Source organism: Aulonocara stuartgranti, assembly GCF_965226115.1.
Source record: "Aulonocara stuartgranti genome assembly, chromosome: 12".
Lineage (NCBI taxonomy): Eukaryota > Metazoa > Chordata > Actinopteri > Cichliformes > Cichlidae > Aulonocara > Aulonocara stuartgranti.
In genome coordinates this window covers 14,668,473-14,684,674 of record NC_138948.1, presented here as the reverse complement: position 1 = coordinate 14,684,674, position 16,202 = coordinate 14,668,473, and the positions used below count along the sequence as shown (strand labels likewise).

The 16,202-nt window shown below is 37.7% G+C and overlaps 1 protein-coding gene across 1 annotated transcript in view; it reads left to right on the top strand.

Annotated features, from left to right (window-relative positions):
• Positions 1-16,202, top strand: part of ipo11 (importin 11) — a 128,974-nt gene that overhangs the window by 91,430 nt on the left and 21,342 nt on the right. The window contains exons 23-29 of the mRNA XM_082553246.1: positions 29-108; positions 235-315; positions 968-1,063; positions 1,452-1,565; positions 2,020-2,141; positions 6,207-6,302; positions 7,695-7,779. Of these exons, the coding sequence (XP_082409372.1) occupies positions 29-108; positions 235-315; positions 968-1,063; positions 1,452-1,565; positions 2,020-2,141; positions 6,207-6,302; positions 7,695-7,779 (674 nt within the window). The remainder of the gene's footprint in view (positions 1-28; positions 109-234; positions 316-967; positions 1,064-1,451; positions 1,566-2,019; positions 2,142-6,206; positions 6,303-7,694; positions 7,780-16,202) is intronic.

Genomic DNA, 16,202 nt, shown 5'->3' with positions numbered 1-16,202 from the left:
AAGTGCAACATTTACATTTCTGTTTTAGAGCTGAGCTCTGAGAACCTGCGTACCTGCTTCCACATTGTTAATGGCTACATATATTTGTCAGCTACAGAGTTTCTGCAGGTGAGACACAACAAAAGAACACTTGGACTTCACATAACTCTTATATTGTCATAATACATGTTGGCATGCTGATCTGCATAAGTTTTTACAGAACTGAACCATCTACCCCGATTATTCCCTCCCCAGAACTACGCAGAATCCTTGTGTCGATCGTTTTGTGACCTGCTGAAAGACATCACAAATGAAGGGCGGGTGCAGGTGCTCAAGGTACTCCCATTCCTCCCCTCTCACAAAAAGTCAAGTCACGTAGATGTTGTTTTTCCAAAATCACAGCTGATTGTGTCTCGTTCTCTTTTATTGTCTGGATTTATTTTTCATTGCTTTTGAGTTCAGCCACTGTGAGAGGTTGTTGTGCCTGTGTGGCCACTGAAGAGCAGGTGCGCTGAAAGCACCATTATATCCAGTAAAAGGAGACACATAAACATTTACTCACACAAACTGCGCAAGCACTGCTGCTTATTAACTGACACCCCATTATAATGCAAGAGGAGCTATGACTTCTCATTACTAATAAAAGAATTTGAGAAATGGCACATAAGGAATATCAAACGGCTCACTCTAGACCCTCTTACCTGCAGCATCACCGTCTTTGATTATGAATACAAGAAGCAGCATTTAGTTTTCTTGGGAAAGTAATACAAAATGTAAAAACGCTGCGTCTTTCGCGTACTGTACCATCTATAAAAAGAGGGATTTTCCCATAACGACAGAAGTTTCTTTACATTTTTATGTGGCTGACCCTTTGTGCTCCTTTTCTGGCTTCCTCCTGAGATTTTCCTGTCAGTTTCTCTCTGCTCCTTTTGCTTACTCCACCCTCTGAGGGTCACCCTTCATCCTTCCTCGCCCTGTGTCCCTGCAGGTGGTAGAGATAGCTTTAAAGGTTAGCCCCATGCTGGGAGCCCACATGTTTCAGCCCCTGCTGCCAGCTGTCTTCAGAGGTATTGTGGATGGTGAGGTGAGTTTTACCTTTGCATCTTGCTCGAATCTACGCTGGAACTGTGTAAAAGGAGGAACCTGTAAAAATATGTTTTTCATTATTCACCACATATTTAACCTTAAATTTGTCTTTTAAGGTTTCAGTTCTTTCTTAAGTGTTAATAGTCCCGGCCCTTCTTCTAATTTGTCCTTTACTGTCACTTGAAATGAATTCTTCAAAGACTGTATAGTGGCAATTACTGATAAGTCAGCTCAGTTAAAGGTTACACATTCACAGGATTCTGCTGTGTCAGTGGGTCCATCTTTTCCCTCTTATCAAGCTTAATGACTCGTGTTTTATGTAAAACCATTTATGGGTGGTTATTTTTCATCATCTGTATGCATGATTGCGTGTCTATGATCTACAGAGATATCCCGTGGTGATGTCCACCTACCTGGGCATCATGGGTCGTGTCCTGCTCCAGAACTTCAGTTTTTTCTCGTCTTTGCTAAGTCAAATGGCTTCTGAGTGTAACCAGGAGGTGAGGTTTGATGTCTGCCCTTCATTTCTCTCTCCTCAGCACAGACTCGATGAATGTCTGTGGGAGACATAAATGCAAAGTGCCTGTTAAAAGGGAATCAGTGTGAACGAGGCTGAAAGTAATGAGCCAAGGAATTGCAAATGGTAACATTTTCAAGCCCTAAAATGTTGTCCTCCTCTACTGTGAAACTCTGAGCAAAGAAATTAATTGTGCCTAGTTCTGAGATTGCAGCCTTAATCTAAATAAATGCAAAGATGTTCCTCTCTAAGTTGTCTCTCATCATACCATGCTCGTTTTTTCTCACCACAGAGGACAAGACAGGAAGTTTAATCAGAAATATAGCGAAGGTTGAGACGCATCTCCGTACAAATTGCTGCTGCTCTTTTTTTTTTTTTTTTAATAACCCTTTTTTCTGTCCTCCTTATTTCTCTTCCTCCTTTTCTCCGCTCATCAGATGGACCAGTTGTTGGGCAATGTTATAGAGATGTGGGTTGACCGAATGGACAACATCACTCAGCCTGAGAGGAGGAAGCTGTCGTCGCTGGCTCTGCTTTCCCTCCTGCCTTCTGACAACAGGTGAGAATCATTTTTGAATTCTTTTCTGTGTTGATTTTGCTTTAAGCTCATGAAAAGTGGGTTGAACTGCATAGCTGACTTTAGGGCACAACAGGGGGAAAGTAATGATGTTCTTGGAAAATTATTTAGTAGACTCTTGTTCATCATTACGGATATAGGTGGTGAAATTATCCTGTATATATTTCTCCTTACAGCCATAAAATGCAGAACAGCACAACAGCTTAACGGGCGCCTGCTTTAACACTCTGGGTGCCAATTATATGTCAGCCGAGCACCACAAATGCGGATACTGATATACACACCTTATACAGGCCAATGCAGACAGCTGGGTTTTCAGACTTGCATATGGGGGCGAGAATATATTGTCAGAAATGAAACGACTTTCCATCTCTTTTTAAGACTTAATGTCACAAGCTATAGTAAGCGATGTTACTTAAATCTGTAATTCATCATCCTTTAGCCAAAGCATGAAACACATTTGTTTATGTCTCTCTTCTTCTGGTGGATTATTGTCCCGACCGTAAACACTTTCTGGGCAACACCTCTCGCTATGATAAATGAAGAGATAAATACGTGGATACGTGCTTACAGACACAGAGTACCAGCCCTCTTACATTGAACTTGAACATTTTCTGTGCCGTACTGACAGAAGGATGATGGTAATGATACATGTTTATATGTGCAAGCCGTCTTTTTTTTTTAAAATTGTTTTTGTTTTTTTCTATTAAGCTGTCACCTTAATTCCCCCCCCCCCCCCCCCCCCCCCAGATGTAACGTTGAGCATTTTCATATGAAAGCCTGTAGAGATTTACTTGCTTTTGGAGAAGGCCTCAATAGGCCATTCTTTGGATAGAAATTTGCCTCAAAGATGTTGCAAATGCGTACGATAAGATCCACAAGCATAAACTAAGATTTACTGTTGTGTTCAATGATTTGTATGTAACTTACGAGGACTCACAAGCATGCGGTTCAATCCAAGCACAAATATGAAGCAATCTGACCACACGTAAAACTGTTTTGCAAATACGTACATCATAAAGCTGAATAAATGCTAATCATTTACTCACAACTCATTAAGTTTAGCTCACAAATCTTGGTTTACACTCGTGGATCATATCGGATGCTTTTGCAGCATTTTGCAGTCAAATTTCTCTCCATACCATTCAGGGTACTACAGTTTTTGGTACTTAGGCTTTGTAGCTTTACTCATTGGTTCCAAAATGGAATTTATGGTGAAGTTCCTTTAAAAAAATAAAATAAAATAAAAAATTAGCCAATTTTGCAGCTTTTCCCCTAACTTTAAGTGACTTTTTATGCCAGATAGGCTAGTCCCAGTGTTTCAGAAACTGCTGATCTACTAGGATTTTCCCACATAACCATGTGTGGGTTTTTCAGAGAATAAGAGAAAATATCAAGTGACAAATGCCTTGTTGATGCAAGAGGTCAGAAGAGAATGGCCAAACTGCTTCGAGTTGATAGGAAGGCAACAATGACTCAAGCAACCACTTATTACAGGCAAGAGCAGCAGAAGACCACAAAAGACACTGCTCCTATCAGTTTGGAACGGGAAACTGAGAATACAGATTGCAGTTCATCAAATTTTGAGACCGGAGGAAAGTTGCCTGGTCTGATGAGTCTTAATTTCTACTGTAACATTCAGATGGGACGGTCAGAATTTTAAAAACCTGGTTCTGGCCTGCCATGGATCAACAGTTGAAGATGCTAGCGGTAATATAATGGTTTGGGGGATGTTTTCTTGGGAAACTCAAAGATCTCAATGGGAAGCGGTGAAACAGGACATTTGCATCATGGATAGTCAGCCAACAAGTCTGTAGCGACTCTCTGATGCTGTCATCTCTCTATGGCCCAAAATCTCTGAGGAATGTTTATAGCACCTTAGTTAATCTATGCTACAAAGAATTTAAGCAGTTCTGAGAAGGCAAAAGGTGTTGAACCCAGCACTAGCAAAGGATACCTAATAACGTGGCTGGTGTTATATATGTAATATGTTATATATGATTTACAAGAAAGAAATCACTAGGGGAAAGAAAAGTGAATGGGATTTACTGTGACAGAGTAGTGACTACTTCTCAAAGATCTCTGCGAACTAGTTTGTAAATAGTTTGTTTTGGCATGCAAGCCATCATGTAATCACTGTGAAGTTTTTCACTTAAGGGTGATTTAAATGACAGGCACTGAGCAGCACCACTAATCAGCTATTAGTTTTTCACTTGGGAGTTGTTTTTGGTTGATAGAATTAGAATTGACAGACATGTTAAAATGATCTTAAAGGCAAAGCCTATTTCCAGTTGTTGCCATGGCCACCAATTTAAGACTGTTATTCATAACCAGGGGCACATATGTTTAGTGATTTTATTTTACCCTCCCAGGATATTGGTAGGTATATTTTACCAAAAGGATCAACTGTAGAGCCACTGCTAGATATGATTTTGTGTGTGTGCGAGAGTTGCCTAAACCATCAGGCCAGTAATCTTTATTTCCTAATTAATATTATGGTGACTAGGTAATTGAGCACATTTCAGATTATTTAGCACTGATATCAATATTTAGTCTGATTTGGTACCATGTGTATGTGTAAAATTGCCACACTTACAAAATAAGGGACACATCTGTGTATACTTACTTCTTTCATTCTGATTTTCCAGGTTATGGCTTGTCCTAATGCTTAGTGAACTTTATGTAGCATTGCCTTGGGTCTACCTGGCTGAGAATATGAACTGACAGAAGAAGGAACAGTTGATGTATCAGTGCCTATACTCACTCACACTAACACTTCCTTCCCTGTTTTCTCATTCTTGTTGATGTAGGGGAGAAAAACCCCCCAAGTATATTCTTTCCACTACCACTAACCACTGAGACTCACTCAAATAGTTCACCAGTGACTGTGGCAAGTCTCCAAGCTTGTGTGGTTGGGTTTCATAAACTATATTATTTTTAAAGGTTGTTGATGTCAGTTATATTTATATAGCCCAAAGTGCCAGTCACTTATCTCAGGGCACTTTAGATAGAAGGGTCAAGACCTAACAGTATTACAGAGATAAACAAGACGATACACTTTAAGTAAAGACTTTCTAAAAGTCGGGAGTAATCATTCCCTTTTAACAGAAGTAAAGCTCCAAGAGAACCAGGCTCTGGGAGGACTCTCATTTGTTACAACCGACTGGGGTGATTTTAAAGTGAAAAGTGTAGAAATAGGAGAAACAATACGACAGGCTGTTGACAGGTTGGCCGGGCTGGTAAGTGAGGACTGGGAAAATACACCTCTGCAGCCAGATATATCTGCAGAATGGCAGGCAACAAATGACAACAGAGTGAAAAAAACACAAACTGAAAGAGAAGACACAGTTAATGAGTGTTAAATCGATAATGGCTTATGAGTGCATTAAGAGTGAAGTGAGTCAGGAAGAGGCTGTTTCAGCAAACCATGCTAAATTATATGAGACTTGAGAGTTTAGGCCTAATCTTACAGTGTCTTGGGTACATGGTAGTGAATTGTTCTTTTGGAAACTAAGGAACTACAAGCAAGTGTGAACTCATGAGATATAAAATTTTCTGTTGGAGTCATGTAGTAGTTGTGTGATTGGTCTCTAAATGCTTTATATGTAAAGGGGTTTTAAACTCTGGAGTTTAATTGCTAGTTTTAGGAACGGAGTAGTTCAACTAGAGGCTCTTCAAATGGCTGTTATGATACAATATATCTTTTTTAATGTAGAAATACAGACATAGTGATATAAGTGATAACTGTGAACCAATAATCAGATAGGATAGTTGATAGATAGTCTTATCTAGAAGTAGCAACTGGGCTAGTTTTTATTGTAAGATAGAATTACTATGAATTTTGCCCATATGAAATGCATATAATGTGAAAAAATTGTTTCCTCTGGAGAACTGTGTGGACAACATGATAAGGCTTTGTTGTGTAACTAATAAAGTAAAAGCAAAATAACACTGTCCCATTTTTTTTTTCCAGTGAAAATGTACTGATGATGTCAAAAGCGATGGTGAGATCAGCATGAGTAATGAAGCTTTGTTCTCTGTTATCAGCGTGATTCAGGACAAGTTCTGTGGCATCGTCAACATTTGTGTTGAGGCATTACATGATGTAATGACAGAAGATCCTGAAACGGGCACTTTCAAAGAGTAAGTATTCATATTTTTTTCCCCTGACAAATGAAGAGCAGAAAAAAACTGTGCTTATAAACGTGGAAATTATACAGTCCAAACCTTCCCATCATTTTTTTCACAAATGAATGGAGTTTGTAATTTTGACAAAACTCATGCATAATGAATGAAGACGCCCAAAAGTGCTTGAAGCACTACAAATGCAGATGCGATGCTGAAGTTGGAATTTATCAAATGCAAACCTCAGAAGAAATATTTTGAGATAAAAATTTATTTCATGGGGGCAGCGGCTCACTACAGGGAAAACAAGGAAAGCAAATGAGAGATTGACTTGGTTGTATTTGCACCTTGATAAAGCCTCACAGTAATGCCCGTGTCTGAGTTACCATCACTTTCTCACTGTGGGAAAAGTTACTGAGTACAGCGCTCCTTACACTTTGAACCTCCTCTACATATTTCAATATTTTTGGTCTCTTTCTCAGCAGTTTCTTAGCAGATGTTCACCAAACATAGACACCTATTCACTGCTGTGAAAGATGCTCAGCACCATACTAAGATCTAATGGTGTGAAATGAACTGAAAAGCTGGGAGCAAAGTCTACTGTATGCGTTTGTTTGCCAGTGATATGTTGAATCGTTTTGGGTCCCTGTTGGGTGTGACACGAGCAGTAATATATTTGTAGATGAACATATTCCTCTGAGCGTTGTTTGCTGTTTATAAATGCAGTCAGCTGAGACAGAAAACAGTGAGTAATACAATCATTCCCCTTTTATTTTGGAATTACGTAAACTTTTAAACGAACAGACCTGTGTTTTCGTGAGTGGTTTAGAATTGTTCTTGCATAGTGTGAAATGAGAAGTCCTTACGGCCATGAATGAATTTCAGTAAAATAACATAGTCAATTTGGCATGCTACAGTTTTTCAGTGTTAACAGTACAAGACGTTGACTGTAGCTTCTTTAATGACGTGCCCAGAAGAGTTACCATTTACTAGTCTGCATTTTTGTCTACCCAGAATTGTGAGTTAATTAACTTTTGTCACTTTGAATGTCATTGGTTTAGGTGGAATAGAGTTAAAATTTCTGATCACGAGTTATCAGTAGCTACGCACCACAATCACAGTGTGACATTCAGGACCCCCCCACCTTATCTCTACTCACAATAAGGCTTAAGTAAGGACAAAGGAAATAAAAGACCATACACAGACTGTATACTGTGCACAAAGGTTTTACTTGTAATTCTCTCTGCATGCAGATGAACCAATATGAATAGCATTCAGGAAAAAAGGGGTGCCAGAGGGTTCAGCATTTGGAGTGCCTGTGTATGCATGCTGCCTGTTCTGAAATTGTCTCCTACTGTGTAGGTTTATTTGCGGTTATTAATATTGAGTTGAATATTATTGTGTTTGCAGCTGCATGCTGATGAGCCATTTTGAAGAGCCCAAGCTGAGTGATGATGAGGAGCCACCAACTGAGCAGGACAAGAGGAAGAAACTGGTGAGTGAAATGTGTAATTCATACACGGTACAGATCTAATTTTGAAATCTTTAAATCAGTTTTTCTCTTGTTTCATTTCCATTACTGGATAATAGACAAATAGCTTTAATAATGAATTTATTTCTTATTGTTTTGAGTTTAATTGTCTGTTTATCAGAGTGTCTTTCTGTGTCCCGTGAATTTAAAAAAAACCCATCTGTTCTTGTGATAGTTTATGCCACTCTGGAACTCATAGAGTAGATGCAGAGAAGAGCATAAAGGGTTCATTCCAGGCAGCGAAAAGGAAAACGGTCACTTTATGTAGTATGTTGTCAGACAGCAGTTCAAAGCAAGCTCAAAGCCTCCTGCAAGTCTTTAGATAAGCATGAATGTCAGTGAGTACCCATATGTGGCCCCTAGGTGGGAGATGTACACCAATTAAGTGGTGCATGTATGTATGAGCATGCATCCTCTGAGGATGCTTCCTGTACCACTTTACACTGTGAAAGTTCACGAATCGCTTCACTCATTCACACTATTGTTTAGCTATATTGTTGGTATCAGTGGTCTTCTCTAAATGTGTGCTTAGGCAAAATTACATTTTTTTTTGTACAAATGGGATTTTATTTGTGTTTGAGTAAATATAGCTATATTTATATTCTTGTTTTACTTTTCTTTGCATGTGTGTGCGTGCTATTTGCTTGGCAGCATCCCAGTGCACTTATCACCTCAGCCCAGACCCTGACTTTTTGCTCCAAGGAAGAGAGGAGAGAAGACTTAAAGTTGCACCTCTCTCTGCTTTTTAATGTTTGTGAGTGTGTGTGCTTGGAGACGTGCATGAATACATGTGTGCAAGCAATGGGAGTGCCTGCATGATGGACTTTTCTATGTGAGGCATAAGTTGATGAGAAAGGAGACTAGTGACACTTTTTAGCAACTGTGTCTGCATCTGTATGAAACAAAAATGTGCATAAATGTCTATATTTTTCTGCTGGTCTCAAAGATCTTGTGAGACACAGGTATCATTATTATTATTATTTTATTTTTATTTATTTTTTTTACATTGTTTTCTCTCTCATGTTCTTTCTCATCAGTTGACATTGAAAATCAGTGATCAGCTAATGTGAAAAACCATAATTTTTTTTGCTGAAATTTAAAATCGTTATCTCCATGTGGCTTGATTATGTTTCAGGTCCACTTCTGAGTGAATTTATTTTTTCCAGCTTTCATCAGAAGCTGCTTCATATGTCTGCCATCTGCATCACTGGGTAGCATAGGGGTTTGTTTGGGTCAGTGCCGCATAAACAGCCCTGGATACTGGCACTTAAGACATGAAATGTCACATCTCTAGAGATGAAGAAGCTTGAGGTAGTGGAGGAGGTGAAGCAGGCCCAAATAGATCTGAACACACCTCCATGCATGTTTTATTGGAACTGAAGTCCGATAGAGAGGTGGAATCTCTCCTCCTGCCACCCTGTGCAGGCGTGTGGATAGTCATGTTTTCCTAAATTTAGCCCTTAATTTAGAATTTTCCCTTTTGAATAAAATGGTTTTTTTAATAAAGTACATTAAAAGAAATTGATTGAGACCATTTTGCATAGAAAACCTTTGCAGATAAATTTGCTTTCCAATACCATATACTGAGTGTTGATTTATCACAGTGGCTGTCAGTTAATTACAGGAAAATATATAATGCAGAATGAGTTCTGTTTTGTTAAACCACTGACACATTTTCTAGTGTTTCTTGCAGTATAGTGAAAAAGTCTTGAAACATCCCTTATTTCTCTATTCTGTTAAGAAAAACGAAAAGTTCTGCACCTGTTTAAACATGTGGAGCTATGCAGGACATGGAAATGGAGTTTATAAGGGAAAAGCAGACTTCTATTGTAGCAATTCTAACGCGCTTAAAAGTTGATATTTGGTATGAACACATTTATTCAACACAGCCTGAACTCTCCTGTTTTGCTAGATTTTTCATTCTGTATATTATCTGGTTTCTTCTTCAGATACTGATAAAAACTTCAGATAAAAACTATAGTTTTTTAGGTCTGCCACTTCATCTTTTATTCTCCACTTGTCCAGTTTCCTTAATTTTCCTAGATGCAAACTGCACACCATGCTAAAATAGAAGTTTTCAGCCAACAGTTCTTTGAGAATTACTCTGTTGGTGAAAAAAAATTATTTGATGACTGTCAAATTCATATGTTTAGCATTTTTATAGATTAATCTAAAGAAATGGGAACAAACGTGGTTTTTGAGGCTAGTGATACAATCTAAAATTGTTTAGAGACAACGCTGGTTCATCCAATTGTTAGGCGCCTTTTTGTGCTTGAATAATTCAAAAACAGTGAGTAGGGGTTATTGGGATCACCTGAGTGATCACAGTAACAAATAAAGAAAAAAATATTTCTATAAAAATGGTAAGGTACAAGACTGGATTGGAAATGAGTGAAAAAGAAGTCAGTCTCTCTTTGGAAACACTACAAAGAGATGAGAGTTGGCTTAGGATTAGTCCTGTTTACCAGGAAGGAAGATTAAGTAATTCTTCAAGCAGATATAGACAAGTATTTTCTTTAAACAAAATAATTACTTTAGTTTCTTTCTTAGTTTTCTTTTTTCTTTTCCTTGGACTTTTGAGCTTATGTTTGAGTCATTACCTTTTTATGTGGATGAAAAGAACTCTGTTTATTTTCTTAATTTTCAAAGTGCCTGAAAAAGAGACTTTGAGCAATGTAGTCAAGCTTTGTACTTCTCTAAAGTAGTCACCGCACAGGGGCAGAGTGCGAATAAAAATTGGACTTCTGACTTGGACTATCACACCTAAATTGATCTCCCATGGAGAGTGAGATTAGAATTCAAACTGGATAGTATAGAAGTAAATGGCAGGACCAGTCGTATTGTAATTTTTGTTATTTATAGGGGTTCCTCATTCTTCATTGAAGCAAATCACAATCATGAAGCGTCTCGATTGGACTGATTGCTGTCAGTGCAGGGGACCCTTGATTTCACACCAGCCCCTGTCAGCCCATTATAGAAAGTGAAAGTTTCAGTACTTTAGCTTGGTGATGACTATTAGCGAACGAAGGGAAATGTCAGCAGTGTCTCTTAAAAGGAATAATTTAATGAATATACTATTGTGGAAATGCTAAAGATTAAATATAAAAAATGAGTGAATAATTAAAGAACATTACAGTTATCTCATCTCATTTTTGTAACTATTATTTTTTGCTAAATGGTGTTTCTTCTCACATCTTTTTGCTATTTATCTGTCTTTATACATTATAGTATAGTTAGCCATTTAACATCTGCCTGCAGGTATTGGTTTGGTGTTTTGTTTTGTCTTGTCAAATTACATTTAGCTGCTTCCAAACACGGATTCACAGTTTTGTTTTGTTTTTTGTTACTGCCACTGTCTCCAACCATATATCATAGCAGATCTCACCGCTGCCTTGCAAACCTTCTCTTTCACTCTTGTTGCTGTCTTTCTGTCACAAATCACCCCTGACACTTGTTTCCACCCACTCCACACTCTCTTCTTCATCCCTCTTATATGCCGTGCATTGCTTTGGGTGGTTGACTCCAGGTATTTAAACTCATCAGCATTCACTATATCTACTCCTTGCTTGTTCACCTTTCCACCTGTCTTCCTCACATTTACACACTTGTATTCTGACTTCCTTCTTCTTTCTTTCACATGCACAAGACTATAACAACAAATCTTGCTCCTGCCATCTCTTCATCTCCTACTGATTCTACCGATCCTTAATGTATTGCTTGCCATTTAGTTCAGGAAGACCCAATTTATTACCTGTACTGACAAAGTGAGCAAAACTAACTGAACCCGTTGTATTTTTTACATCAAAAGTATAACTCATTTACTAATTTATGACTTTTTAATGCATATAAAAATGAAAACGTTTCACATTAAAAACCCAGAGAAACATTAAAAATTATTTTAAACTCTCTTATTTTGTCAGGCAGCCAATATGTTTACCAAACCTAAATATCTTGCATTATCTTGCATTTATCAGCGGTGTACCGGCCTTCTATATGTTAACAAATCCCGATGGGCAAGGAAAAAAATCCATAGTTGTTTCCAGCCCTATCGGCCTAATAACTCACCCAGTGGACCTGTCACTTTGGAAACTGGGATCACTTGCAACACACAACGAAGTTAAATTTCATTGAGATCAACTCTTACTGATGGAACCTTGGACTTACATGTTCGCCCATGAAATCTGAGTATTCTAGACAACCAGACTAAGCTAACTGCTGCTGTGTTTTGGCTTCTGTTCATAATGCATTATTTGATTCCTGTGCTTCATCTACAAGGCCAGTACCATCAAACAACAAGAAGGATAGGCAACATCAAAGACTTAGTCCAGTGGGTACTAATGACATGGGTTCTGTTTGTTGTGTTATGGGGGCACACACACACTTGAGCCCAATTACTCTCTCTCGTCTATTTTTTTTTTTTTTAAACTACACTACGCTAATGTATGTGCACAGCACACATAAAGGTTATTGTGCTGCATTTATGTAAGTAAATGTCAATTACTGATTGAACTACAACATAAAAGTAAAAAATACGTCTGCCCTCTTGCAAACAAATCTTCAGCAATAAGTAGGTATATAGTGAGCTGGCTGTTTTCCAAACCTAGTCACTGAATAGTGATCCAGGAAGGTCACACTCGATTGAATACTTTGAGCAATGCAAATAAAATTCCATTTGCCTCCATTGTAGTGTTTGGACCATAGAACTGGAAAAAAAAAATTCAATACCTATTTACATAGCAAAATACCACAAGGTTTAATTTCCATCTTTATGGACTGCTTAAATAAGCAACCCTTGTACTATTTGTAATAGTGTGTGTTGTAGGCAGGTACCTTTCTCAAGGGCAAATCAATAGTAATTGCTAAGGAAGGAATGTGTACACTAATGAGCCGCAACATTAATTTGTGTAGCTTCCTCTCCTACTGCCAAAATAGCTCTGACCTCGAGAAATGGACAAGGGACGTAAGGAAATGCTCTGTTTGCTACTTTATTCATATTTTTCTTTTTCTTTGTTTTTGTTTCTTCTGTTTTTTTTTTCAGACTACATGATTTGCCAAAAAAATTGTGACCCAGTTACAGTACAATTAAATAGGACTTGTTATAGGGAAAGCACAGAGTTAGAGAATCTGGGATACTACATACATAACATTACTAAAAGAAAAGTTGGCGAAGTTAATTTTTTCTTTTTTTCTTTAAGTGTGTTCACTTACACACACACACACACACACACACACAGGAGGCCACAATAAGAGTTACATGTTGCATAGTCTCGGAAAACCTGTTCCCCTGCATGTTTTCCACATTCCACTCCCCCCCCCCCCCCCCCCCCCCATTTGTAACAGACCCCTGACACCCCCCCCCCGGTGTGAAAAATTGATGTTGGACATCAGCTCTTGGAATTGGACTCCACATATCACTATGCATATTACTTCTTATGGGTAATTATATGACAGCTGCGTTGTAGCATCCCAGGTTCACACCAGCTACATATCCTCATTTTCGAAGTCTCATGTGGTGTGCTTTACTGAGGAGTACAGCAAATGTTTTGTTTGATGTAATTTCGATTTATTTGAACAGAATGCTAGGTTTAGTCATTTATAGCATTTGCTCAAGATGTGTAACTGATGAGATTTTTGTTCCAGGCTATTAGGCTAATGAGTTGATCTTCAGTACCGCGTTATTCTGGAGTTGGTATTGGAAGGGTTTGGTAAAAATGATAGTGATATAACAATTATTTTCAAAGTTGTTCTATGAATGTGAAAAGTGACAATGCTACAGTCAATCTCGGGCCAGCAGAAGTTTGACTGCAGCTCTACCTGAATGTTGTTACACAAATGCAATTACATTCATAAATAGAAATAAAATTGTATATATTGTATTTAGGTAAGAAGCATTCATTGCATCTTTGTACCAAAACAAAAGATTTTGCTTTACAAAAAACACCTTCAGATTTAGCCAATGCCAGTTTGTCATACTCAGATGTGGGACAGCAAGTTGGCATACAGGCTTCTTTCTTTCTTTCTTTACTTATTTTTTCAAATTGCCATTTTTGAGAAAATGTAGTTGGTGTTTGTTTTTTGTTTTGTTTTGTTATGTTTGACAAAATAGGCGAAAAATTGAATTAGCTAAAGTCTGCCAATTTTAAAGTGTATGGAGTTTGACATATTGTCCAGCGTGGTTTAAAATCGTAGATAAGGAAAAAATATTCCTATCACATTGTTGCACTGTGGTTGGTATTGCTCAAAATGAATATAAAACAGTTTTTCAAGAGAATACTTATTAATATTGAACGTTTTCTTATTTTGTGCAGATTAGCCAAGTAACTAATTTGGCTCCTTAAATAAAAATTTAATTAAACATGCTTGAGTTATTAAGATGATAAATTAAGAAAGTTGGTGCATTTAAAATTCACATTACAGGTTTTCATTTCTCAGAGTTAACCAAAAGTATTATTTAAAGCTTTGATGAGCTACCAATGAATCTTTGAATTGATCTTGTCATTCAACGGTTTTTCATTATTTCATTTTAAAGAACAATCAACTTGCCTCCAAAGGTCTTCCAGAGGTATATATTTATAGGAAATGAGTTTCAGTGTGTTATCAATTCACTCTGAGTCACACAAAGCATTAGTAATGAAGACTTGTCATTCTTGCTTTATTATTGCTCCTGTTCTCAAGCAGACCATTGGTGTCAGCATAATTTGGTTTTGTTGAATAACAGACCTCTCTGTTATTTTGTAGCACAAGATATAAAGATTTTCCTTTGTACTGCCTAAGACATACAGAGTTATCAAAATTAGTTTTCATCTCTGTCGGTTCCCAGCTTTATTGTCCATGAGAGTAGTCGGAGTTGACATGATTGCAGTTTTTTTTTTTTTTTTAATTGGCAAGCGATATAGAAAAGCTAATAGGCTTATCGAGACATATGCAGAATATTGCATTGTGTCTGTAAGGCAGTACTCGGAATGCTGTCATTGTGTTCTGTTTGGATAGTTGACTAGAGTAAGTTATTATTGGTAAGTTAAAGTAAATATACAGATTGATCTGCAACCCCAAAGCCATGCAGTATGTGGTTTAGCAGTATCTTGCTGAAATATGCAAGACATCTGGATCGGACCACATGTTGCTGATAGTGCCCCCATACCATCAGAGGTACAGCGTCCATGTTTTCTACAGTGGATTTCAAATTTTGATCCATCTGCCCACAGAACAATTTCCCACTTTGCCTCAGTGCATTTTTAATCAGTTTTGTCAGAAATGACTGCATTTCTGGGTCATTTTCACATATTACTTATTCTTTGCATGGTAGAGCTTTGACTTGCATTTGCGGTTGGCACACACACAATGATTTCCTTCTCTTCTTAGCCTATGCAGTGATTAAAAAAAATCACTGCATAGGCTCATTGTTTTTAATTGAGTGCTGAGGACCTGAAGATCATGAGCGTCCAGTGTTGAGATTTTTTTTTCTTTTTCCGATTGGTGAACCAATGCACATCTTTACTTCTGAAGAAAACTGCGTTTCTAAGATGCTATCTATATGTATACAATCTTGTTACTGATCTGTTGCCAGTTAACCTAATTAGTGGCAAAATGTTTCAAATTTTTCCTCCAGTGGTGTCTGTTTAGTACCACTTATTTTTACCCCCTGTCCCGGCCTTTTTCCAGCATGTTGCTGCCATGACCTAGTTCACTATTTCATGAATCTTTTGTGAAACAGTCAAATGTCTTATTTTAAACATTTGATATGTCTTCTATTGTGACACTCAGCTGAATGTCACAGAGAAAATGAGAAGCATTAGGAAGGTAACCAGAAGGCAGTTTACCTCCATTTCCATGACTTGCATTAAATCAGTTTCTTAGATATCCACACAAGCTTCTGCTCGACTAATGAGGCTAAAACAGCAGATAAAAACATGAGATTTTTTCATCCATGAGCTACCTGTAATGTTTCTTATAAATGATGCATGAAACAAACATAAATGCCATCATATTTGGGCTGAACAGACTTTTTTTTTAATCACTCTAATTAGATCAAGAGGTCTGACCTCGTGCATTTGCAGCATAAATACACAAATTTTCAACCTCAGCAGAGATCAAATCTGACAGCATGATTTACATCTGTAATGCTATTCAGGACTTTAAAGGATTCGCAGATCCCTGTTAGACTAGTGCTAAACAGTTATCATTAGTGTTGGCATACTGATGACTCTACTCCATTTTAACATTTTAATAAGACCGTGCTCTTAAAAAGAGAAGCCAGATATTATGACGTTATGCATGCACCACAGGGAACATTAGAATGATTTTGCCCTATGACATCTCTGCCAGTCTTTGTTTTTACATTTCAGCTCTGCTAATCAGATGATGCACCCAAAAGCATGTTGAGTATT